Source organism: Neomonachus schauinslandi, chromosome 7, assembly GCF_002201575.2.
Source record: "Neomonachus schauinslandi chromosome 7, ASM220157v2, whole genome shotgun sequence".
Taxonomy (NCBI): domain Eukaryota; kingdom Metazoa; phylum Chordata; class Mammalia; order Carnivora; family Phocidae; genus Neomonachus; species Neomonachus schauinslandi.
The window spans coordinates 89,514,460-89,539,675 of NC_058409.1; the positions used below are offsets into that span (position 1 = coordinate 89,514,460).

A 25,216-nucleotide genomic window follows, 5' to 3' on the forward strand; every position below is an offset into this window, starting at 1 on the left:
AAAAAGAAAAACTTTAGTGCAAAAGCCCCAGGATATAAGAAATTCACAGATTCCCAGTCACAAAGAGGCATGGCCTTTCACATGATTTTAAAACTGCTGTTTCCTACACCATGTGGGCACTAAACAAAAGCTTGGCCAACATCAACACTCTCCATATAAAGAAGCCTCAGGAAGCTACACAGTTCTCTTTAAAAAAAGAGAACCATAGGTTCTAAACTCTAAAAGGAAATCCATAAAAGGATGAAATTTTATGGTATGAAAAGTAGATCTCAATTAAAAACAAAAAAAAAAAGGAAAGAAACCTTAAGGCCTTTGAATACTTTGAAGTGGCTATCCTCTCCACGAACTGATTAATACTCAGTTTTTTTCTGGGGCTTGACTTGTTCCATTCTTCTGGGAAGGGGAGAATGCAGACAAGAACTGGAAACCTTTACAATACTTCAACTGCAGTTCTGCCATTTCTGACACTTATGAGGATTAAGAATGGTTTTCCTGGGGCGCCTGGGTGGCTCAGTTGTTAAGCGTCTGCCTTCGGCTCAGGTCATGATCCCAGCGTCCTGGGATCGAGCCCGGCATCGGGCTCTCTGCTCCACGGGAAGCCTGCTTCTCCCTCTCCCACTCCGCCTGCTTGTGTTCCTGCTCTTGCTCGCTCGCTCTCTAATAAATAAATAAAATCTTAAAAAAAAAAAAAAAAAGAATGGTTTTCCAAAAATATATGTTGATGAATTACTTTACATATCTTAAGATAGTTTTCAACCAACAGTTTGCACAAACTATATAATCTATTTAAATGTGTTATCATACATCGATATAGCATATGATTGCTAAAAAAATTCTTGATTACCATTCTAGCTCAACTTCTGTTCATCCAATAAACAAAAGTCATAATAAAGAATGGCTTTATTGGCTTCATAGTGATATTTAAATGAAATGAGTATGCCTAAATTCTTCACAATAGTAAAATGTAAAGTAGTACAAGGGCAATTTCCAGCTAATTATAAGATTTAAATTTGTGCCAAATAATTTACACTTGTATTGCCAGAAGAACAGAGCATCTGTACAGTTTTTATGTAAATGTACTCAACAGAGAAAAAGTGTGCTCTTTTCCATCTTAGGATGCTATTTCTAGATTTACATAAGGGACCAGCTCCAATGATAAAAACTTTAAAGTTTCACAACAATCATGTTCCACGAATTTATTTTTCAATCACACACATTATAAATGCCAAGAGTAATTTCCTATTATCTTGGGAAAAAAGCTACTTACAAGAGATAGCAGCAAACTGAACAGGTTACCAGCATGGTGATGATAACTCTAAAAAAAAAAACACCATCATTAGATAACCAGCAAACTAAGGAGACACTGTCAGATGGTTTAAGCCTCCTTCCCAAATTACAAACTGGCAAGGTCTGTGCACCAAGAAAAGGGAACTGAATCTGCTCAAACACCAAGGGACTGCAGTAATTAACATTTGTATTTGAAGGGATATGTATTGAGGCCACAGCTTAGACGGCTAATCCAAACCCGCTACAACTGAACACAAAAAGCTGCAATGACAATTAGTTTTGACATCCAAGAAACTACCTATCTGGTAGTTTTCCCTGCAATGAAATAACACTATACTTATAAAATTTTAACTTTCTAGGAGCGCCTGGCTGGCTCAGTTGGGAGAGCATGCGACTCTTCATCTTGGGGTCGTGATTGTTCAAGCCCCACGTTGGGTATAGAGATTATTAAAAATAAACTTTCTAAAAAATGTCAGAACTGCGTAGGCTTACAATGAAAATGATTCTTTAAAAAAAAATTAAATAAATATATATGTATCTTTCCAATGCTGACCTCTCCCCATCTCTATTCCTGTCTGAAAAATAGTTAAACCTAGATCTCTCATCAGCTGAATCTCAACATTTCAAAGACTGAATTCATGGTATCCTCTTCCCATTTCTCTTTCCAAAGGCTCCTCTTCCCAATATCCTACGCCCCAGAAGAAGCTCTGTCATTTCCACCCATCTGACCCACTCCTCAAATCTGTCATCATTTTGTTCATGCCTCCTCTGCACCCTTAGTCACCAAATGCTAGCAGATTCAAAACTTTCTTCCTTCCCTTTCATCCTACTACAATCACCTCAGAGTCATCTTTCTAAAATAATTCTTTTGTCACATCACCCTGCAGCTGAACACCTTTCAATGCTCTCCATCCTCCACAGGAGTAATTTCCAAAGAGGAGGTCTCCACACCCCACAGAGTAAGCAAGACTATCTCCTAGAATGCAAGTAGCAAATATTAGAATTCCTGTTTACATTTATTTTCAATTCATCCTTTAGAAGTTACTTGTGTGTGCATGTACTTTCTGGGGTCAATACTAGCACATCATTCTCTCAGACGGTTTTCAATGAGTGTCCAGTATGTACCAGGCTCTGGGGAAAAAGGAGTAAACAAAACGGATGAACACCACTGCTCTGGTGAAGTTTACATATTCGTGGGGGAAGACAGACAACAACAAGATGAACATTAAACAAGAACTATTTACTTAGGTACCATTAGTATGCCAGGTGGTAAGTGCTAATGGAGAAAAATAAAGCAGGAAACGAGGATAAGGGTATCAAGGGTTGGAGGCTGTGCTTGCAATTTTAAAGAGGGCCTTCAGGAAAGGGCTTACTGAGGACGCGGCAAGCTGGCAAGACCTGAAGGTAAGGGAGTGTTCCAGACAGGGGGAAGAGCAAATGCAAAGGCTCTAGAGTACCAGGAGTTGAAAGAGGACAGAGGCCTGTGTAGCTGAGCAGAGCGAGGGGAGCCTAGTAGAAGTGAGGTCAGGGAAGGGGAGAACATAGACAAGAATTGGAAACACCTTTCAAATAGTTCAACTGTAGTTCCGCCATTTCTGACACTCATGAGGATAAAGACCAATGTCTTGGTAGCCTCTAAAGGAAAAGGGAAGCTATTTGGAGGGATCTAAGGACAGGACTGACAAAATCTGATTCAGATTCTAAGAGGACCTCTCTGCACAGTAGAAACAAACTGGGGGAAGAGAGGCAAAGGGAAAAGCTGAAAAACCAGTTTGGGGTGGGGGGAATTGCAGTAATCCGTGGACCAGGCTGGGAGCAGCAGAGGTACTGAGAACGGGTCAGACTCTGGATATACTGTGAAGGCAACATTCTTCAAAATATCTAACTTATACATTATGCTTATAATACATAGATAAATATGCATGGGAGTTTGTGCTACAAAATTTTGACAGCTGCAGAACAAAAATGTTTGATTTTTGAAGAACTACACAAACCAGTCCAGCTCCTCGCCTATCATCAGTTCCGCCGATCATCCTCACCACTGTCCACTTTCAAACAGCAACCTTCTACTCCCAAAAGCAGGGGGCCTCAATGTCCCTCCAAACACATCAAGTTTACTATTCTCCATTCCAAGCTTTTGCTCATTTTCCTCTGCCTCCACCCGGAATCCCTCTGCCTTCTGTCTCCCCCAAAGGCCACTTCAGAGACCTGAAACTGCACGAGGCTCTCCTGTGTTACCTGCTTACTACTTTCATATCAAAAGTTCCTCATTAAAATATGACCTCCAGCATGGCTGGCTAAGTCGGAAGAGTGTGGGACTCTTGATCTCCGGGGTCGTGAGTTCAAGCCCCACATTGGAGATAGAGATGACTTAAAAAAAATAAATAAACCTAAACAAAAATAAATGAAACATCCCCTCCAAATACGCCACTTAGTTGTTGCAGGCTGAAGTGTCTGAGGTGAAGTATCATGTTGAATGCAATTTACTTTCAAACGGTTTAGCAAAAATATGTATGTGTGTATTTACACACATACACAGATATTACAGATATAAAGCAAATATGAATATGTTAACAATTATTATACCTAAGTGGTGGAATACAGCACTCTTACTATTCTTTCTGCCTTTCTGTATGTTTGAAAATGTTCTGTATGCTTGAAAAAAATTGGAGCTGACTGAACTCCCTGTGAGCTAGCTCCATCCCCTCATCCCCTCCCCCACATCTATCCCTAAAGGAGCCACTGTGAAAAAAAAAACAGAAGGTTTTAGAGCATCTGTGGATTCCTAAAGAGACGGAAGTCATGAAAAACATGAATGGTCAGGAAAGCTGACTCCAAACAAACTTGCTTTTGTTTGGCCCATTTTCAGTTGTAGAAAAGGATGAGAGCAAGGGGTTTGCTTTAGGTTACACAGAGATTTTTCTGCATTCTCATGTTCATGTGATGAGGGAGCAGAAGGCTAGCTGAGGACAAAGCAGAAGCCAGCATCCTGCAGCTTGCCCCCCCCCCCCCCCCCCCCCCCGGGGGGGGGACTTGGGTGTTTTTTTCCCAAAAACCCCCAAATTATTTAAGGGGAAGGGGGGGGGGGGGGGGGGGGGGGGGGGGGCGCGGGGGCCAACCTTAACTTGACAAAGGCAAGGCCTCTGGTATATCTCGTTGGTCCTCTTTAGAATATGAAAGTTCTTTTGAAACCTCCCTTTTCCTTACCTCCTAGAACTCCCAAGTATATAATCAGCCACCCCTCACAACCCCGAGGCAGCAGCTCTTTCTGCCCACGGGTCCTGTCCCCGTGCTTTAATAAAACCACCTTTTTACACCAAAGACGTCTCAAGAATTCTTTCTTGGCCGTTGCCTCCAGACCCCACCCCACCGAACCTCACCTATATTCCAAAACCACATCACGTGGGTCTGGCAGGGAAAAAGATTTAACATCAAAGTGTCTCTTCTTCCCTTGCCACATAGCACCTTTACTTATCTCCTTAATGAAGACGCTTCTAATCTTTCAAATCAGAAATGCTCTGATTAAAAATACACCTAGTCCTTGAAGCAATTAAGCTCCTTCATGTATTAAAAAACAAACTCTTTCGCAGCCTTTCAGGAAATAAAGGGGAACTAGTACTAATTCAATACTAACACTTCCTTCCATCTTACAATGAGGAAATGGGAACACTGAGAAGTTAACTGAATTGTCCAAGGTCACAAGGATCATCCAGCTAGGAGCAGCGTTTCTCAAAGTGTATTACAGTAACTCCTAGTAGACACTTTGTATTTTAAGAACTGCTCAATCCTGCCAAGAGCAGGAAATACAAGGATTGGGGTGGAGGCTGTGAATTAGACCCGGCTAACCTATCACCAGCGGGTTAAACCTGAATCAGGACACTAGAGCTGGAAACTGAGTAGTCCATGTACTATAGGAGCCATTTCATTACCCTGGATAACAGCAGTGGCATCAAGTCCCAAGGCTGGGCATGATGGGTCCCAAATGGGGGTCTTTAAGAAAGCAGTGGTCCATGTTACAAGCGCATTAATAAATGCTTTTCTGAGTATTTAGACTGGAAAGGCAGACAGTAGGGTAATGAAATAGTTGAAGACAGAAAGAAACACAACAAACTACTTTGTTGTTCTCTAACTCCAGTAGGAGAAACAAGTCTAAGAAATTAAATTTGGTTAATACAATTGTTCTAATAACCCTAGAACTCCAACACTGTGCATCCTCTATTATAGTCTGGAGAGTCTATAACTGAGGTTATTGTTGGGGGGGGGGGAACCCAATGCTACCAAATGATAGAAATTCATCTACCATTTTTCCTTTTTAAACAAACTGTGATTTACTTTCGGCTAGAAAGAAGTACCAAGTCTAATACAAGTCTATTCCAGACAGCAAAAGGGGTTTGGGTCACAAAATATTAAGGAAGTAATAGCATTTTCTTTCCCTTAATAAAGGCAATAGAATTATCCATTCAACGGGTATTTACTGAATGCCCACTAGGCATGCAAAGCACTGGAAAGCCACCAATGTGTTTCAAAGAATAAAGCAAGAGATGGTGTTCTGGCCAAGCTCTGACTTCAGCCTAAGTTTCATTCCACATGATCTTGGGCTGAGAAAAAATGACTAAAAAGCAAAAGAGGAACCAGAAAGAGGGTGTTCCAAAGCTCCTTTGAAGACAAGGCTCTCTATACTACAACAGAAAAGATCTACTTACAAAACTGATAAAGCTCTATTTAACAAAAAAGTCTAGGGGAAAAGTCTTAGTCAATCATTCTAAGAAGTTGGTGCAACTCACAAGCGCAGGAGCGCCCTCCAAAAGGTATGACGCAGGGGTTTCTAAACAATACCTCCTGCTCTTTGGTAATTAACCTCGCTTTAGATCAGGCCCTACCTGGCGCCCACTAGATGCAAGGCCTGGGCTCCATGCTGCTACACAAGCTTGTGTCGGGTGCAACTGCGACAACACGTGAGACACAGAAGACAATTTCTGTTTTATCTGATACTTTCAAGTTTAGGCCTCATCTGAGTGGAGGGCAGGGCTAAAGGGGCCAAAGTCGTCTAGGGGCAAACCACAACTTCTCCCTCAGTCGGTATAAACCCATTTCCTATGCACCCTCCCGAGACAGGCCCGTAATGAGAAAAAAACTCCCCTGTAACCCAGTCCCAAGGAGGGTCCGTTGGGAGTCACCCTCCTCACCCTCGGACTGGGGAACCCTGAAGCTGCCGCGATAAGAGGTTGGGGGGGGCTGTAGGAGGTTGGGGCCTGACTCTGGAGTCCGGGGCCGCCCCGCAAGGTCTCTGACCGGTGGAGGTCGCCCCCTCCCCCGCCCGGCCCGGCCGGTCCTCACCGCGCTTTCCTCCCAAGGCGGGCCTGGCGCACTTACCCCCGGTTGGGACCCTTAGGAATGAACCAGGGCACGCAGAAGCCGACGAAGCCCCAGAACACGCTCATTACGATGAGAGGCACCGTGAGGCCGCTATACGCCATAGTTGCCGCCGGAGCCACCAGCCCCTGCCCAGCCGCCTCACTTTGGTCCCACCCGGAAGTGTCAACACCGGGCCGCGTGACCAGCGCGCGCGAAGACCCGCCTCTCGCGCCCCACGTGACCCGCGCGCCGGACTCAGCCCCTCCCTAAATCCCGTGTACTTTACATATGAACCACAGTTTCCGTGCAGTAGCCGTGTGTCCTTACCTGGAATTACCTCCTGATTTCTTCATTAAGCAGAATGGATTCCTGGATTAAATGGGAAGTTTGACCAATAACCTTTAACATTATGTACCAACTTTTCAAACATAATTCCAAACTTTCACTTAGCCAGTAATCTAGGAAACTAGATGGTCATCTTTGTGCTCATACTGCTCTCCCAAAATAGCCTAAGCAGAAATTCTAACGTCCTTAAGTTCCAGTCCAAGCGCTGGCTTCTCCAAGACCTATTTCATTATGTTAGTGTGTCTCTTGTGGCCGTATATTTTAACCAACCCTATTGGAGGCAAACTCCTTGAGGACAGGCACTGTTTAACAGATCATTGCTCCTCAAGAGTATTATACATAGAATGTGCTCAATAGACACCTGTAACTGATCTGAGTAATTAAGAATGAGGTCAGCCAGAACTAAGAGAAAAAAGTCTACTCCTTTCTATTTTTTTCTTAATTTGTTTTTAATTGTGGTAAAATATACATAAAATCCACCATCTTAGCCATCAAGTGTAAAGTCCAGTAGCATTAAGTATATTCACTTGTTGTGTGCCCAATCTCCAGAACTTTTTCATAACCATAAAACAACTCCCCATTCTCCCTTCCCCCAGCCCCTGGCAACACCCATCCTACCTTCTGTTAAGTTTGACTACTCTAGATACCTGATACAAGTGGAATCATACAATATTTTTCTTTTTGTGACTGCCTGGATTCACTTAGCATAATATCCTCAAGCTTGATCCATGTTGTAGCGTGTCAGAATTTCCTTCCTTTTCAAGGCTGAGTAACATTCTACTGTATGTAGATGCCATATTTTGTTTCTCCATTCATCTGAAGATGGATATTTGAGTTGCTTCCATTTTTTTAGCTGTTATGGATTTTTTCCTCTTATTTTTTTTTTAAAGATATTTTTTATTTATTTATTTGACACAGATAGAGAGCACAAGTAGGCAGAGAGGCAGGCAGAGGGAAAGGGAGAAGGAGGCTCTCTGCTGAGCAGGGAGCCCGATGCAGGGCTTGATCCCAGGACCCTGGGATCATGACCTGAGCCAAAGGCAGCTGCTTAACCAACTGAGCCACCCAGACGCCCCTTCCTGTCTCTTAAATGAAGGCAAATATTTTAAGTTGATTCCATTAAGTCTAACCTTTGCCTCATCTTCTTGGCAACTTCTTTAAAAACCAGGTGTTGGGGAGCATAGGGAAGTGGCCATTCGGACATTAGTTTTGTGTAAATCTGTTTCATCCTCTGTGAAATGAGAAAATTCCCTTATCTTGGTATTACAGTTGTGGGCTAGTATTGGCCAATAGCTCCCTCTATCAGTCAATCTGTCAAAAACATTTTGTCACACATTGTGAATAAAAACTGGTGTCCAAGGCCAGGAACTAAGATTCAGTGACCCACCAAATGAAATATTCTCTGCCTTCAAGGCACTTAAAGTCTACTTCAGGAAATGTCAGTATGGCTCAAGGACCCCAGGGGAGTCCCCAGGACTCTCCCAGCAAGTCTGTAAGGGCCTCTCTGTTCTAACTACCAATCTGTGTAAAGCTGAATTTTCTTCCTATGCTTTACCGGAAACATGTTGCAACAGAGTGAATGCAGAAGCATTACTAAGAATCCATTTGTCTTCTATTAAGCCAGACATTAAGGAATTTTGCAAAAATGTAACAGAATGTCATTCTTCCCACTACATTTCTAAATTTTGACTTGGAAAAGAGTTATTTTCCATTAAAAAATGTTCTTTCTGTTAACATATTATAGGTTTATTATTTTAAAATGAATCTAAAATAAATGTTAAATTTTTGTTCTAATTTATAATATGGTAAATTATATGATCGATGTAACCCACATAAAAGTAAGATTCGGGGTCCACAATAATTTTTAAATGTGTAAAGAGGTGTTGAGACCAAAAAGTCTGAGATCAACTTCCAGAGGAAAAACCTCCAAGCAACCCCAAAAGGATAAAGTAAAGAACTGACTGAAATGCTACCATGCAACCACACCAATCCCCTTTCCCGAGCCCAGCCCTGTAAATAAAAACAGGCATGCAAAGTCACAAAGCCATGGAGTCATAGAGCTCCTTTCAAGCAGATCTGGAAGCCTGGAAGTTACTGGAGAAGCTGAAAGCTCCAGCATGCTTTACAACTCATTTGCTCAGCACATATGTATGGAACATGCCCTGTGGGTGACCACCATTCATTTCTTGTGTGGCAGCCATATGCCATTGAACCATGTGTTTTGAATTACCTCTCCTTCAATATTCACAACACCTATTATGATCTTATTAAATCCATTTTACATATTAGGAAAGAGAGGCTCAGGTTTGTAACTTGCCTAAAGTCTGTTTTAAGTAACAGAACTGGGATCTAAATATTGGTCTTTGGACGCCATGGTGGCTCAATTGGTTAAGTGTCTGCCTTTGACTCAGGTCATGATCTCAGGGTCCTGGGATCAAGTTCCGCATCAGGCTCCCTGCTCAGGTCTGCTTCTCCCTCTCCTCCTACCTCCTGCTCTTGCGCTCTCAAATAAATAAAATCTTTAAAAAATAATAAATGTAGGTCTTCATGGCTCCTGTTCTTTCTACTAAGCCATACTGCCTATTTCAGACATCAAGTCAGCCAAAAAACCCTAAATTATACACAGCTTAACAAGACAGAGACATCTAATTCCTAAGATGACACCTGTGAAAACCTATTCTGGAACTAGCTGCTCTCCTGCTTGGGGTAGGCTACGATGGTTGACTTAGTTAATTCTGAAGGCCAAAGAATATTTTACCTAATATATCTGCATATTTATATTGTAATTATGGTGTTCAAGCAGTAAATCAACTTTATATTATAGAGCTGTTTACATTTGGATGATCTGCCTTTCTCATGAAGACTTCTTCATGGATCAGACTTTTAGTAAGCACCCCGTCATACATGCATAGAATATTTCTGGAAGGATACAAAAGGAACTGGAAACACTGACTGCTTCTGGGCAGAGCTGAGTAACCAAGAATCACAGGGACAAGGAAACTTACTTTTCACTATGTAACTTTTGTACCTTACCATATGTATTATTTCTTTTAAAAAAACTAATTTAACAGAACAATGAACAAAACAAGCCACCAGATGGGAAGTGCTCAAAGTCCATAGTATCAGCAGAGTATGGTACACTCTTGGTTGGTAGAGTTCTGCCCAGTTCCCAGTATATTCAATTACTTGCCTGCCCAACTACACTGAGAGCTCTGTAGCTGAGTCTCATGCCTGAGCGCAATATGAAAGCAGACATTCAGAAGCATTTATCTGAAGTTTAAAAGTTTGGAGGCTTCCCAAAATAGCATAGGGGACTCACTCAAGTGAGTGGACATCTGCAAATTCAATGAAAAGGTTAGTAGGAAACTGCTTAATTCAAAGTCATTCCAGGAAACATGCTAAAATCCTTGGGCCTGAATCCTGATAGGCCAACCCACCCATCTGGCCTTCTCCAGTGCCCATTTCCTACAGCAGCCAAACACAATACTACTGCCCTTAAATCCTCCCCTTCATTCAAGAACTAGTATTTGAGGAGCCTGGCTGGTTTGGTTGGTAGAGCATGTGACTCTTGTTCTTGGGGTTGTGAGTCTGAGCCCCACGTTGGGTGTAGAGATTACTTAAAAATAAAATCTTGGGGCACCTGGGTGGCTCAGTCGTTAAGCGTCTGCCTTCAGCTCAGGTCGTGATCCTAGGGTCCTGGGATTGAGCCCCGCATCGGGCTCCCTGCTCAGCAGGAAGCCTGCTTCTCCCTCTCCCACTCCCCCTGCTTGTGTTCCCTCTCTCACTGTGTCTCTCTGTCAAATAAATAAAATCTTTAAAAAAATAAAATAAAATCTTAAACACACCCCCCCCCCAAAAAAGCCAAGAACCAGTGTTTATCTGAACTCCTGAGAAAAATTTTCCCTCTGCTCTTGCAAACTCCCTGCCAATCTCCTCTAAAAGACAATAGGTAAAATTTGCTGAGCTCTCTGTGCTTCACATGCAGTATCTCAAGTATTAAGTCTGACAACTCTTTGAAATAGGCACTCTTATTATTTCCATCTTCTAAATGACAAAACTGAGGGCCAGAGGTTAAGCAATTTGCCTGAGGTCACACAGCTAGGAACTGACAGAGCTGGCATTAGAACTCATGTGTGGGCGCCTGGGTGGCTCAGATGGTTAAGCGTCTGCCTTCGGCTCAGGTCATGATCCCAGGGTCCTGGGATCGAGTCCCGCATTGGGCTCCCGGCTCAGCGGGGAGCCTGCTTCTCCCTCTGACCCTTTCCCCTCTCATGCTGTTTCTCTCTCGCTCGCTCTCTAAAAAATAAATAAAATCTTTAAAAAAAAAAAAAAAAGAACTCATGTGTGATGCTGAGCTCCTGCTCTTGACCATGCACTATGACTCACCCTGCTCAGTTTAAGTAGTCGGGTAGGATCTGGTTGCCTGTGAAGGCTGGTGGTGGGGATTACAGCTTTCAAACCTCTTATCATTTGTATTGAACAAATTGCTAAAAACAAGCCAAGTCCAACTCCTAGGAAACATCATAATTTAAGTTTATTGATGAGAATAATGGCTGGAGCCTAGGGCCCAGACCAGGGTATCAGAATATATCATCCTTACTATAAATTTAACGTAGTATGAAATCCAACTTTTATGCAACTTTTGGGATACTAAATTATGTGTTGAGAATCAAGACAAAACTCAAAATTAGAAAAAACAAACTACAGACCTTACTGTTTACCTACTCACTAGACTACTAATGATAACACGCACCTACTTTATATGCTGCATGTATACATACTTTACTTTTTTTTTTTGATACAGAGAGAGAGGGAGAGAGCGAGGGGAAAGAGGGGCAGAGGGATAGGGAGAGAGAGAATTCCAAACAGGCTCTGCATCCAGAGCGAGCCCAATGCAGGGCTCCACCTCAAGACCCTGAGATCATGACTGGAGCCAAAATTAAGAGTAAGATGCTTAACCAACTGAACCACCCAGCCGTCCCTACTTTACATATATCATAATCCACAATTTCCCAAAGTTAACTGGTTGTAAGCATCACACAAGAGCCATGTCAGAAATATACATGCACTCAAGACTTGAAGAGGTCTCTCCTCAGAATTACTGCACGGAGGAATCACCACCAAGCAAGGGGGCGGAGACTAATATTAGCAAGCATCCGAGTGACTCCTAAAGTCAGGAGAGTCTGGTGGACCACTACTTTAGCTTTTACATTTGATAAGCATTTTCACAAAGAGAAACATTTTTAGCTTCTTACCTAGATAGGGAAACAAGCTCATTAAAAATGCCCGAAAACCAAAGCAGAATTTGAATCCAGATCCCTGTGGCTTTGGAGCCAAGACAATATCATTCTGCCTACTTTTAAAAATCAATGCCCCAAAGGGCGCCTGGGTGGCTCAGTTGGTTGGGTGACTGCCTTCATCTCAGGTCATGATCCTGGAGTCCCGGGAATTGAGTCCCGCATCGGGCTCCCTGCTCAGCAGTGAGTCTGCTTCTCCCTCTGACCCTACCCCCTCTCATGCTCTATCTCATTCTCTCTCTCAAATAAATAAATAAATAAAATCTTTTTTTTTTTTTTAAAGATGTTATTTATTTATTTGACAGAGAGACACAGCAAGAGAGGGAACACAAGCAGGGGGAGTGGGAGAGGGAGAAGCAGGCTTCCCGCCGAGCAGGGAGCCCGACGCAGGGCTCGATCCCAGGACCCTGAGATCATGACCTGAGCCGAAGGCAGACGCTTAACGACTGAGCCACCCAGGCGCCCCAATAAATAAATAAAATCTTAAAAAAAAAAAAAATCAATGCCCCCAAATCAGAGAATGCACACTGAATTTTGTGGTTTGTGATTCCATTGATTTTTTTTTGTGAAAAATCTTTCTCTCTTTCAGTGCAAAATGCATGTCAGGATTGGAAATATAAACAAACAATAGCAATATTAGCATTTGAACACTCACACTTTTCAGAGTCCTCAGAAAGAGCCTATTTGATCCTGCCATTTTCCATGAGACAGGAGGGCAGTGCAGGTATTAACTATACGCTTTACTACCAAGAGAATGGAAGCTCAGAGGTAAGTAACTTGCGCAAAGGCTTACGACTGTCCTGTGGCAGAGATGGTGACAATGTTTTTTGCACTAAGCAGCACTACTGCTACAAATACATAGGTTCTTCTCCCTGCACACAGATGTCCAGTCTCTTGTCAGACTCCGGTACAGGGCTGACGGGGTGAAAGAAGAACACCAGAGATGGATGGCTAAAGTGGGATGTGGGTAGTCTTTGATGCAGTCAGGCCGGGTTCAAATCTTAACTCTATCTCTTGTGTTCTCTGGGAACTGGACAATTAATCTAAGCTCATTTTTCTTCACCAGGCAAATTGGGAAGTAAGAGACTCAATCAACATTCACTAAGAAACTCCAATGTGTCAGGCCACGTATCACTAGAGTCATAAAAGGCATTTTATAATTGTATGCATTTTCATCATTTATGAATTTTAATCAATAATTTATCACCGCAGCAAGAAAGGATTTTATTTACTTTTAATTTTTTTTTAAGTAGGCTCCATGCCCAGTGCGGAGCCCAATGTGGGCCTGAACTCAAGAGTCAAGATCAAGAGTCAGACGCTTAACTGACTGAGCCACCCAGGCGCCCCAAGGGATTTTGGATGTGGATCTGGAGCTAAATCTTGAAGGGTAACTAGAAGTTACATAAGCAGAGTTAGGGGTCCCCAGAAAAACAAAGAGAAGTCATTTTAGGCCCAGCTATTTTCCATGATCTATGCCTACCTGGCTCTTGCCCTAGCACACTTCTTGCAGTACTGCCTACGAGATGTCAGAATTATAAAGAAAAACAAAAATGTCAATAGTTCAGGACTTCAAGGGAACAAAGAGAATGCAAAAACTAACAGATTCTAGTAGGCCAGGAAATGGCCTAACCATATCAGAGATAATAAATCAGTGGCAAAACTCCCAGGGCTGTTTCAAAAGTAAGCAAGGCGCTGCATTCCTTCCAAGATAAGGAGCCCAAGACTCAATCCCGTTTATATTGGCTCTCAGAGCTTGCCCCTATTCCTTTCCCCTTGTCCAACAGTTACCTCTGCTTCATTATAATGTTAAAATCCCCACCCAAGGAGGAGAACAAACCTCATTAATATAACATACAATGCTCGTATAGGCATGTTTCCTTAAGACATGTGCACAACTGTATGCCCACCTCTACCTACAATGAAGAAACTCCCCTTTCTGAATATTCATCATAACCCTAAATAAAAGAAACCTACTCACCCCTATTTGGGGAGTCATGGTTTTGGAAGCTATTCCCTGTGATCTGATTTGCTGCAAATAAACTTTCTTTTGTATAACACCACCTGGTGTAGTCTCGAACTCCCAAAGGAGTGAACTCACGTTAGGTTGGTTGCAGTTAGACCTGGAGTCCAAAACTCAAGATGCCAGTGGGGGCCTGGCAAGTTGGGTACACGAGTGGCGCAGACTGGATAGGGACAGTCAGCCTGTGAGCTCCACACAACTGATGCTGGGTCGGACTGGGGCCCCATGTAACCAGATGAAGCAAGAGCTGGATTTCTCCATGAAATCCTTCAACTTTTAAATGTTGGAAATTGACCTATTAAAATTATGAAAACAGAAGGAGAAACATAATCTGTCTGTGAGCCAAATATTGCCTCCAGGCTGTCCTCAGTTTCCTGAGTTAGCTCCAGGTGAGAGGAAGGACATTTCAGTCATTTGGAAATGCATTTGCAAAGTCAAGACCTTGGGAAGGGCAACCTGGTCAGAGAGCTGCATGCCATTTGGTTTGGTTGGAGCACAAGGGAGAGGAAACGAGCCAGGGAGCAATCCGTCAGACTTGAGACCAGAGCAGCACCAGACACTCAGTGAGATCTTATATGTGCCAGTTCACATGATGACTACCACTAAGTGGGGCAAACTCCTGAATTAGGGACCAGAGCCCTGTCCTGTCCACCCCATCAGCCATGAGGGTTCAGGCAGGAACAAAGCCATGTGACCACTTCCATTCTGCTGCTCAGTACGTTAAAACATGGGAAAGAATGGCAAAGAGGAATTGACAGTAAGATGGATTTTACCTATAAAACAATGCAAACTCCCCGTGGAATTAGGAAACATTTTCAATTGTTATTCATAAAATTAGTAATCAAAACAGTAAAAGTGGATTTACAAAGCTACATTATCAATAGCAAAACAGGAAGGAGATGAAATGTTTGGCAGATGTCTTGAAGAGTTTCAAAGGAACACACACCGGCTAAAGGTCTACAGTTAAACTGTGCTTGCACAACAGGTTACATTCACTCCTGCCTTTTCTCAATAAGTTCTTCCTTATATTTGCCTTTCTCTTTTCCAACCTGTCGAGATTTGGCTTTGCGTTCGAGAATTTTTTTCCGATCTTTGTCCAGCTTTAGCCTGGTGATAACCACCTGTTAAGGGTAAGAAAACATCTTTATTATTATTATTTTTTTTTTTTTTAAGATTTTATTTATTTATTTGAGACAGAGAGAATGAGAGACAGAGAGCATGAGAGGGGGGGAGGGTCAGAGGGAGAAGCAGACTCCCTGCCGAGCAGGGAGCCCGATGTGGGACTCGATCCCGGGACTCCAGGATCATGACCTGAGCCGAAGGCAGTCGCTTAACCAACTGAGCCACCCAGGCGCCCTATTATTATTTTTTTTTAAGGAAAGGATTTATAACTACAATTATTTTGTAGAGAAGAGCTTTTCCCAACAATAGCAATACCCCCTAACTCCTGAGGATCTAAGAGACCAGTTAGATAGTTTAGCGATATCAAATATTGGGCTGGGAAAAATTATACTGCCAGCATGTTTCTGGTTCGTCTATCACCCTTTGGCTGGCAAAATGCATTGTTCTTTAAACATGTGCATTCCCACCAGCTACTGGACCACAGGTCACAAGGATAAGTAAGACCCTCACCACTCTGCCCTTATCTGAAACTCTGGAGGAGAAAGACCCTACAATACAGTGTGTGAAATAGGAGTGCAAATGAAAAACAGCCTATTACACCAGGTGGGTGGTGAGGGCCATAGGAAGAGATGTTCTCAATTCTCCCTCTGGACATCATCCAGTAGGAAAGTGATGCCTACAGTACCTGGAACCCTCTTGCAACCTGCTCGAAGACAGAGCCTTCACCAAGGATGACAAAACAGAGAAGAAAAGAATCTGGATCCTAGGTCAATGAATCGATCAAGCCTGCCTGACCTCCCTCTAGAAGTCTTTCCCTGAGTAGGGCCACCTGAGTAGACAGTCCCAACACACTGATAACTCTGACAACAGCACGAAGCTACACAGCTGCTACCACCGTTTGGTCCCAGGCCATACCTTGCTCGGGTGAATGCCCACATGGACAGTTGTCCCATTAGCCTTCTCACGCTGTACGCGCTCGATGTAGATGACATATTTCTTTCTGTACACCTGGACCACCTTGCCAATTTGCTGACCTTTGTCGTGTCCTCGAACCACCTAAGAGAAAACACAAAAGAAAAATTTCCCCCCATTCTAATATGTGAACATCACAGTGAGGAAACTAATTATCAGGAATACACAGACTAACATACAACTTTTTGCACAAAAGCATATTAACCCTTGCAGTCAAAAGTCAGCTATTTTTTGGCTATAAATCTGCTCTGTGTTGTTCTAAGTCAGGTGAAAATTCTTCACCTGAATTTTTTTCTTATCTGAAACAAAAAATTCCTTGAACTAGGATGGCCACCACAGACCTAGTCCTGAGAGTAAAAAAGTATAATCACTATACACCCAAAACTAACACAATCTTATATATCAATTATATCTCGGTTAAATAAAAGTAAAATTTAAGAAAGAAAAAATATAATCATTCTCAAGTGATTAAATGGAGAAGGATGATTAAAGATACTATACTGAGACTCTCCTGCAACCATTTAAAATGTTTTCAAAAAACAATTTATGACCAAGGAAAATGCTCAAGATAGGACCTTTAGAGAAAAAAGAAAACAAAGCTTTATATGAAATATAGTCTGAATCTTGTGTATGTATGTTTCAGATATATGGCATATAACACGATGGGATGGAAATATATCTAAATGTCAATAATGGTTGCCACGAAGTAGGATTACGGATGACTTTTTACAAAACGTATTATTCTTCCATATTTCAAGATTTTAAAAAAATTTTTATTTATTTTTTAAAGATTTTATTTATTTATTCATGAGAGACAGAGACAGAGACAGAGAGAGAGAGAGAGAGACAGAGGGAGAAGCAGGCTCTCCGCTAAGCAGGGAGCCCGATGCGGGACTCAATCCCAGGACTCTGGGATCATGACCTGAGCCGAAGGCAGATGCTTAACCATCTTAGCCACCCAGGCGCCCAAGATTTTTTTTTTTAAAGGAGGCTCCACACCCGGCGTGGAGCCCAACGTGGGGCTTGAACTCACAACCTTGCACTTAAGACCTGAGCTGAGATCAAGAGTCAGACACTCAACTGACTGAGCTACCCAGGTGCCACTAAATTTCAAAGATTTCTATAATTAACACAAATATTTTATAGTCAGAAAAAAATTAAAATGTTAAATTAAAATCTCTTGGGTTGTTTTCATATACTAAAAATCTTACTCACACTCCAACACTATTCAAAACCAACTAGATTACGGTTTCCCTGAAGGCACAAGCCTATTAAACAGGAGCCACAATATAGCTGATGCTGATTATAAGAAACATAAAGGAAATAACCACATATAAAAAACTAGAGAATTTCAATACTCCTAAAATGTCTATTTAGATTGTTCGGCTTACTTACCAAGGTGATTTTCAGGTTGAAAAGAGAACAGCCACGCCTCACTGAAAATCCACCACACTCCATATGACCAGAGACTCTTACGTGAAACGTGGAAAAGTCTGTGAAAAAGCCCCTCTTAACCATCATCAAGACTGAAGAAAGAGTTTAATAAAATGAGTCCAAAGGAACACCCTGGTTAAAGAGAACTGGACAAACACTAGATCCAGCGAGGAGAGGGATAGGACAAGACTAACCCAGCTGGCCTGGAAAGGGGAGGGAGAAGACGCAAAGATGATATCCAGAGTCTGGTTGAGCAACTGGACGGATGGATAGGCCTTTCCCAGAGGCATGGAACATGGGGGAAGAAACATTTTAGGAGAAAACAGTGTAGTTGGGAACATGCTGAATTTGAGGCATCTCGTGACATTCTAGTGGAGAATTCCATACACAGCTGGAAGACCAACTGGGTCGGCAACAAAGACCCGGGAGTCCTCCAAAGATGGTAATTTGGAGCCTGATTTTGCTCAGGGAGCTTGTGGTATGAGGGCAGAATGCAGAAATCCGAGAAAAGCCAACATTTTGGAAAAGCTTATAAGGGAGACTGAAATGGCCACAGAGAATGGGAAACTGGGGCAATGTGGGGTACTGCAGCCAAGGAAAGAATATCAAATGCCAAGGAGTGGTCATCTACAGGAAGGATAAAGGAACAAATGTGACAACAAGCTGGTCACTGGTGATCATGGCTAGTGTGCTTCAGTGGAACAGAGGGATGGAAGCCATTTACAGTAAGACAATGAATTCACCAGAGATGAGAAGGTCACGGAGGTCAGGCAACAAAAAAGAGAAATTCTCTGGCCTCATCTTAATGTAATGGGTAATAATCAGTTAACTAATAAACATGCAAATATATAATCACTGACTGGAATAGGGCACATGGGAACTTACTGGATCATAACTATGGTGATGGCTACGTGGCTTTTCATCTGCCAAAACTCACCCATGCATTTTACTGTATGTAAATTATGCCTCAGTTTTATTTATTTTTCATTTGTGGAAACATTTAATAATTCACTAACGTTGCACAGAAATACAATAACAAGGGCGAAGGGGAATGTTGGAGTGACTGAAGTTAACAGGTACAAAATCATGATTACAGAAAGTTTCAGACTTCAGAAGGGGGCGGGGCGGAGATCCCAAGTGTTTTGAAGGAGAAAGGTATTCATCTGGTTCCGAAACGGGAAGGAGTGGCTCTGAGACGACATACATTGTGCACGGGTGACCATATGAAGATCTGAAAAACTGCCCTGTTGGCTAAAGATATCAGTTAGTTGTCTGGGAGAGGAACCAAAAGGTTTTCACCATTTGATAGCAATTGGAGGCTACTACAGATTTCTGAAGAGAGTAATGTGTAAAAAGTTGAGAAGCTAGAGGCAAGGGACTCTTGAAATAATCTGGATACAAAATCACTGAAGCTACAAATGAATGTAAAGATGATAGGCCACATTAAAAAGCAGTAAATCCTGGGCACAGGATGAGGATGAAGGAGATGGGTTAGAGAAAGTTTAAGCGTATCAGCCTTGGAGGACGCACGAGGAGGCAGCTGCCAGGCACAAGGGGAAATTGGGCCAAGCTGAAGTGTTCTTGCAAAGGAGATAATGAGTTCTAAAAAACCAATCCAAAACATAAGAGAACTGGCAAGAAGGAGCAGGAATGCAAACCGAATTGAATGTGCAGATTTGCAGGTGTACAGGTCAAAACGAGCGCCACAATTTCAGGGGGTGGAGGGAGCAGTGTGCTGCAGAGAAAGAAGAACTAGGCAAGGGTAAAAGGTCACAGGCAAAAGGTGAAGGAGCTTCACAGGCCAGAGAACTGGCAAACCCTTATCAAGGAGAACCTTGATGTGGCCTTAACATGGAAGCCAGAAAGGAAAGAATTCTGATGTGTACCTCCTTGGCTGTCAGTCATGGCTCCTCTGAGCTTATCCTGAACTCGCCTAGAATCCTCAAGAGTTACCAAAGGCAGAAAAGATGTTTTCTTCTCAAGAGTCCAGCTTTCAATCAGTGTCTTCAGAGAATAGGTTTCAAAATTCTGACCTTGAGAGCTAGGGTAGAGATGCCCTCTCCAACCCTGCTGGGATGTGGCGACCAGTTCACATTATCTCAAGAGGCAGCTGGGACTTCAATTCATTTTGCTTCAGTTCCATGAGCAGAGTGGTGGAGTCAAAGCTCCGGTCTGACTGAAGGTTGAAAGGACTTCCAGCTGTGATGCCGTGACTTGGCACACCTGTTCTGGAACCACACCTGGATCCTGGACTCAGGGAGCAGGGTGAGCGCAGACAGGCACTGGCACAGGCAGATGTCGGGGTACACGGTCTGGAGGAAGATGAGCTCCAGCAGCTGCAGGTGGGCCCAGTATGCCTCAGTTTAAAAAGAAATAAAATCAAACTGTGTTCACTGCTAGCAAGCAAATATAAATACAGGGTGCTATGATACCATGCTGATTAATGTATCTGGGAAGGCTTTTCTGGGGAACTGACATTTAAGATAACATTTGAAAAATGAGGAGTCATTCAGGTAAAGGGGAGAAGGAAGAGCACTCCAGGCAGAGGGAGCCTTCTGGGCAAAGACCCCGAGGGAGGAAAGATCAAGGCATACTTAAGGACCTGAAAAGGCCAGTGTGTTTGAAGTACAGAACATGTGGGGACATAATAGGATGAGATGAAGCTGGACAAGCAGACCAGGACTGGGGCACATGGGGCCTTGTTGTCAATGATTTTAGATTTATAGTAAGCAGTCAACCACCAATGATAGGTTCTAAGCAGAATCTAATTTGCCAAAAATGTCCCTCTGTGAAGAATGTTTGACCAGGATAAGAGTGAAAGCTAGTGTCTTGAACTAAACTGGAAATGTAAAGAAAGACTTATCTTAGAGAGAGAATCAATTAAGGTTAAGTAATCGATTAGATGTGGGTTAGGAAGAGAGAGACATTAGGGAGAATTTAAAGGTTTATGGCACAGGCAAGTGAAAAAGTGATGCTTATTGAAGTGTGAAAGATGGGAGGAAAAGCAGATTATAGACAGAAGCAGTGTTCCGGTCAAGAGTATTCCCGGATTGGAAGCTTGAGACGACTATGAGGTTTTTAAATAAAGACGTTCCACGCATAGTTAGATCTACAGGTCTCTGCTCTGGAAAATGGTTTGGGCTGGGATATAAAAGAGGGAGTTGTTAACATAGGGCAGACGTTTGGATCTCGGAATAGATAATATCACCCAGGGAGGCAATGTAGGCAAGATGAGATGTTAGACCAGGTGTAGAACCTGACAAACAACAACATTTAGAGATCAGAGGAGACCAGCAAAGGAATCTGAGAAGTCAAAAGTAAACGGAGCCTGAACGGTCACAGAAGCCAAAAAGCCAAACTATTTCAAGAAGTAAGGCAGTGCTACCAATGCCAAATGCTACTGAGAAAGTCAAGCATGATGAGACCAAGATGTGTCCACCGGATTTAGTCACAAACAGGTTACTTGTGACCTCAGCCAAAAGCAGTTTCTATAAAGTAGTGAGATACAAATCAGATTGGAGAGGGGCTAGGCATAAATGGGAAGGTGAGGAAGTGTAGACAACTCTTTTGAGGACACTGGCCATACATGCAGAACAGAGTAGCAGTAGCTAGAAGGAAATGGGGGACTGGGAAGAGAATTTAAACTTTCTAGTTTTCTTGCAAAATCAAGAATCTGACAAGGAGCCTGCATTTCCCTACAGTAGCAATGGGCTGGAGGTACACCACAATCTCCTTTAAATGAGGCATGGGCTTTCCAGTTGCTATTTTCTTGCCATCAGCCAACCTCCCTTTTTTAATTTGCCTACCTAGCCCTTATACACATTTGCAATTCCCCCATTCTAGAACATGTCTGATGGGAAGGACCTAGAAGAGAAGTTGCAACTGTTGATCATACCTCTAAACTATACTTCCCACTCTATTCCTCTCATTCCCTCTGGCCAAATTATCCCCTGGTTTCAAGCTTCTCAAAATGTTCCTCAAAGCTTCAAAGTGTCCCTGTGCCTTAGAAGATACACCAAATCCCTTAACCTTATCCCATTTCATTATCTAAAACAATGGTTCTCAATTAGGGGAAGGGGGGGGGTGGATTTTGCTCCCTAGGGACATTTGACAATATCTGGAAATATTTTCGCTTGTCACAAATGTGAGGAGGTACTACTGGCATCTAGTGGGGAGAAGCATCCAGTCCAAGATGTCAACAGTGCTGACGCTGGGAATCCCTGCTCTAAAATGTTGAGCTCCATGGCGACAGGTGCCTTGTCAGTCCTGCTTACTGCTAGTGTCTAGAACAGTGCCAACTCCATAAATTCCCAAGGAGTTAATCTACCCCGGCTATTTCAGTCATCCCCCACTCTCCCTTTCTTACCACACATCCAAAGCTCTAGGAAGAACAGACAGCTTACACTTTCTCACAAGGATCATTCTCTTTCATAATTTCATGCTTCTGACTTGCTGCTTCCCTCCTCTCTCTGCCAAATCCAGTACCACCAAATGCCCAACCTCTGCTAAACCCAATACTACTGAGACATTACTCTTACCACAGCACTTTCTCCTGGAGAATTTGGTTCAAAGAGTCACCCCGAGCAAAGCCTGGAAAACTTGCAGCCAAGGGACTAAATCGAAAAGCAAAGTTTTCCTTGGCTGGTATACTATTTTTTTTAAAAACAATCATTATTAAAGAATTGCATGGGCATGCTCTCTATTAGGCTGGGTAGGCACATCTCAATTAAGATGGGGTAGGCACACTGGTGGTTGTGGGCCCCATCTCCGGTTCGACACATCTGCAGGGTGACATTACTTGCCAGGGTCGTGAGGGCATGTGAGTCTACGACTTCCCCACGTCCCAGCACACGACACTCTTAGGCAGCGCCAGAGCGACATGCAGGGGGGTAACGAGAGCCTGAGGGACACCAACCTGGACCTCGTCGTCCTTGCGGATGGGCACGGAGCGGACGCTGTACTTCTGTCGCACCTCCTTGGAGAGTGGGGAAGACATGATCTTCCTGCGCACGTGCGAGGGCGCACTGAAGTGGCGTTTGCGGTTTTTGCTGCGGTCCGAGGTAACGAAGGGGTTGAACCTCATGCTGACCGTCTGCGAAGAGAGGCGTGGGAAGGAGGAAAGGGTGCTCGGTTGGGTACCGGGGCCTGCTCGCCATCCAGGACACGCCTCCCCACCGCCGCCCAAGGGCTCTACGGGAGGAGGTGGCCTCGGGGGAAGGTGCCTGCGGGAGGAGAACGGGGGAAGCGAAGGGTCTGGGCGTTACAGAGTAAGGCGAGCGCGGGCAGCGCCTGCCTGACCAGAGGGGCCGTGGGAAGAGGGCGGCACTGGGACCTCCAGGCTGACTGGGAGGCAGATTGGAACAGGAGAACGCCCGGTCGGAGGTCCCGCAAAGAGATCTTTGGGGAGGTGGGCGGCCCCGCGGACGTGGGGGAAGGACCCAACGGGGCAGAAAGCTTCTCACTCGGACAAAACACCAGCCTCTACTTACCTTGGCGCCCGCTATGTTCAGACCCTGAGCGCGCAAGGCCGGAAGTGAGGGCTTCCTGGCCGCGCCAGCGTACAAAGGAAGCGGAGCCCCATTCCTGTCGGAGCGAGACTGCGTGGCGCCCCCCTGCGACTTGGGGTGGGATCGCAGTGCCTCTTTCCAAGGGGCCCATTTCAGGGCTGGGCGGCTTTGGGGGTCCCGCCAGGACCCACAAAGAGTTGGCACCGCCGGGGAGAACGGGCATACTTCTGTGGGGCCTGCAATAGAGGCCTACTGGTGTTTTAAAAATAGGCACACCAGAGTCTCTTTCTTATCCCAAACTTTTTCTTTGCCTCTTGTTACCCTCTGCTGAGGTGATTTAGATGTTAAATATTAGTTGTTAGATGCTTTGGGCATTCATGATCCAAACGCAATCCGCTGACTTGCTCCTTCGAAATCACTGAGAAGCTTGCTCAAAATGCAAATTTTTGTGGTCCATCACAGGCCTACGAAACCAGGCAATGGTAGGCCCGGGTTTTAAAGCAAGCACTCCCCTCCTCCCGCCCAACCAAAGATTTTAAGGTGCAAAGTTTGGAGATCGTGAGAACCAACCACCTGGTCTTGCAAAACTTCCCCCCAGTTTTTTAGCCCTACTGGGTGATGTAGGAAAGACCTTAGGTTCCAAGCCGACGGCCAATAAAGAATTCTTGAGATCTCTTTGGCGCAAAAAGGTGATTTTATGAAAGCACGGGGACAGGACCCGTGGGCAGAAAGAGCTGCACTGGGGTCATGAGGAGTGGCCCATTATATACTTTCAAGTTGGGAGTGGGTTAGGGATAGCGTAAGTCTCTAAGGAATTTTTTTAAAGATTTTATTTATTTATTTGACAGAGAGAGACACAGCAAGAGAGGGAACACAAGTAGGGGGAGTGGGAGAGGGAGAAGCAGGCTTCCCGCGGAGCAGGGAGCCTGATGCGGGGCTGGACCCCAGGACCCTGGGATCATGACCTCAGCCGAAGGCAGACGCTCAATGAGCCACCCAGGCGCCCCTCTAAGGAATTTTGGAAGCAAGGTTTCTAGGACCTTGAGGGGGCTAGTTATTGTTGGGAACAGGTCATTTATTACTGTCTAATAAAACCTTAGTCATGAGACCCTTCCTATGTATACAGTGGGCCATATGCTTGGGGGTTGATTACCAACACATATCTTGGGGGGTTTAGAGATAAAGGAAGTTTCCAAAGGAATTTTTATATGTTAAAGTAGACTTACAGGATCCTGGAGGTTGGGTTAAGGTTGCCTTTTGCAGGTATTAACACCCGGGCAGTTGAATCCCTACAGAAATATCTCTCTGCCTGTTTCAAGGACTTGTCAATGGGCTTTGGGTAGTAAGGAAATTAGAAAATTTTTCTTCTCCCTTTGTTTCCAACATCACTGGGGAGAGCTGGGGTTGTAGAATCAGACCTGGACCCAGGTGCCTCTTCATGTGGCTGGACCTTGGGGAGATGCCTCCATGTTTCTGAGCCTCAGTTTTCTCATCTGTGAAACGGGGATGATCTTAGCAGGTGACTCATAGAGTTGTTATGAGGATTAAATGAGTTAATCCGTTGGGAGTGTTTAGAACTCAATTACAGTAAGCCGTTATTCCTTATGAAAGCAGAGGGGCTTGCTCCAGGACAGCCCTAAACCCAGGCCTCACATCCACGAGTCCTCACTTTCAGACTTTCGCTATTAACCCCCGATGACGCAAACTGTAAGCTTTCTGTGTTTGATGTAAACACGTTCTACGCACCTTGCGGTGAAAACCCTCTGGGCCCCTGCCGGATCTGACCGGCAGGTTAGTGGCCATTGCCCCGCCCCGCTCGCCCCAGCCCCGCCCACCCAAGGTCCCTCCGCGTCCCCGCCCCGCCCCGCCCCACCCAG

The 25,216-nt window shown here is 44.0% G+C and overlaps 2 protein-coding genes across 2 annotated transcripts in view; both read right to left on the reverse strand.

Moving 5' to 3' along the window:
- The window catches only part of ATP6V0E1 (ATPase H+ transporting V0 subunit e1), a 31,231-nt gene extending 24,394 nt beyond the window's left edge, over positions 1-6,837 (reverse strand). Inside the window, exons 1-2 of the mRNA XM_021698399.1 lie at positions 6,661-6,837; positions 1,268-1,315 (exon numbers count right to left, since the gene is read on the reverse strand). Coding sequence (XP_021554074.1) covers positions 1,268-1,315; positions 6,661-6,764 — 152 coding nt within the window. The 5' untranslated portion in view covers positions 6,765-6,837. The remainder of the gene's footprint in view (positions 1-1,267; positions 1,316-6,660) is intronic.
- An 8,055-nt stretch (positions 6,838-14,892) lies between these two features.
- Positions 14,893-23,356, reverse strand: RPL26L1 (ribosomal protein L26 like 1). Its single transcript, XM_021698387.1, has 4 exons — positions 23,322-23,356; positions 22,748-22,924; positions 16,342-16,482; positions 14,893-15,425 (listed from the first exon to the last, which is right to left on the reverse strand). The coding sequence occupies exons 2-4, from the start codon at positions 22,913-22,915 to the stop codon at positions 15,297-15,299; spliced, it is 438 nt and encodes a 145-aa protein (XP_021554062.1). The 5' UTR covers positions 22,916-22,924; positions 23,322-23,356; the 3' UTR covers positions 14,893-15,296.
- Between the last annotated feature and the right edge of the window lie 1,860 nt (positions 23,357-25,216).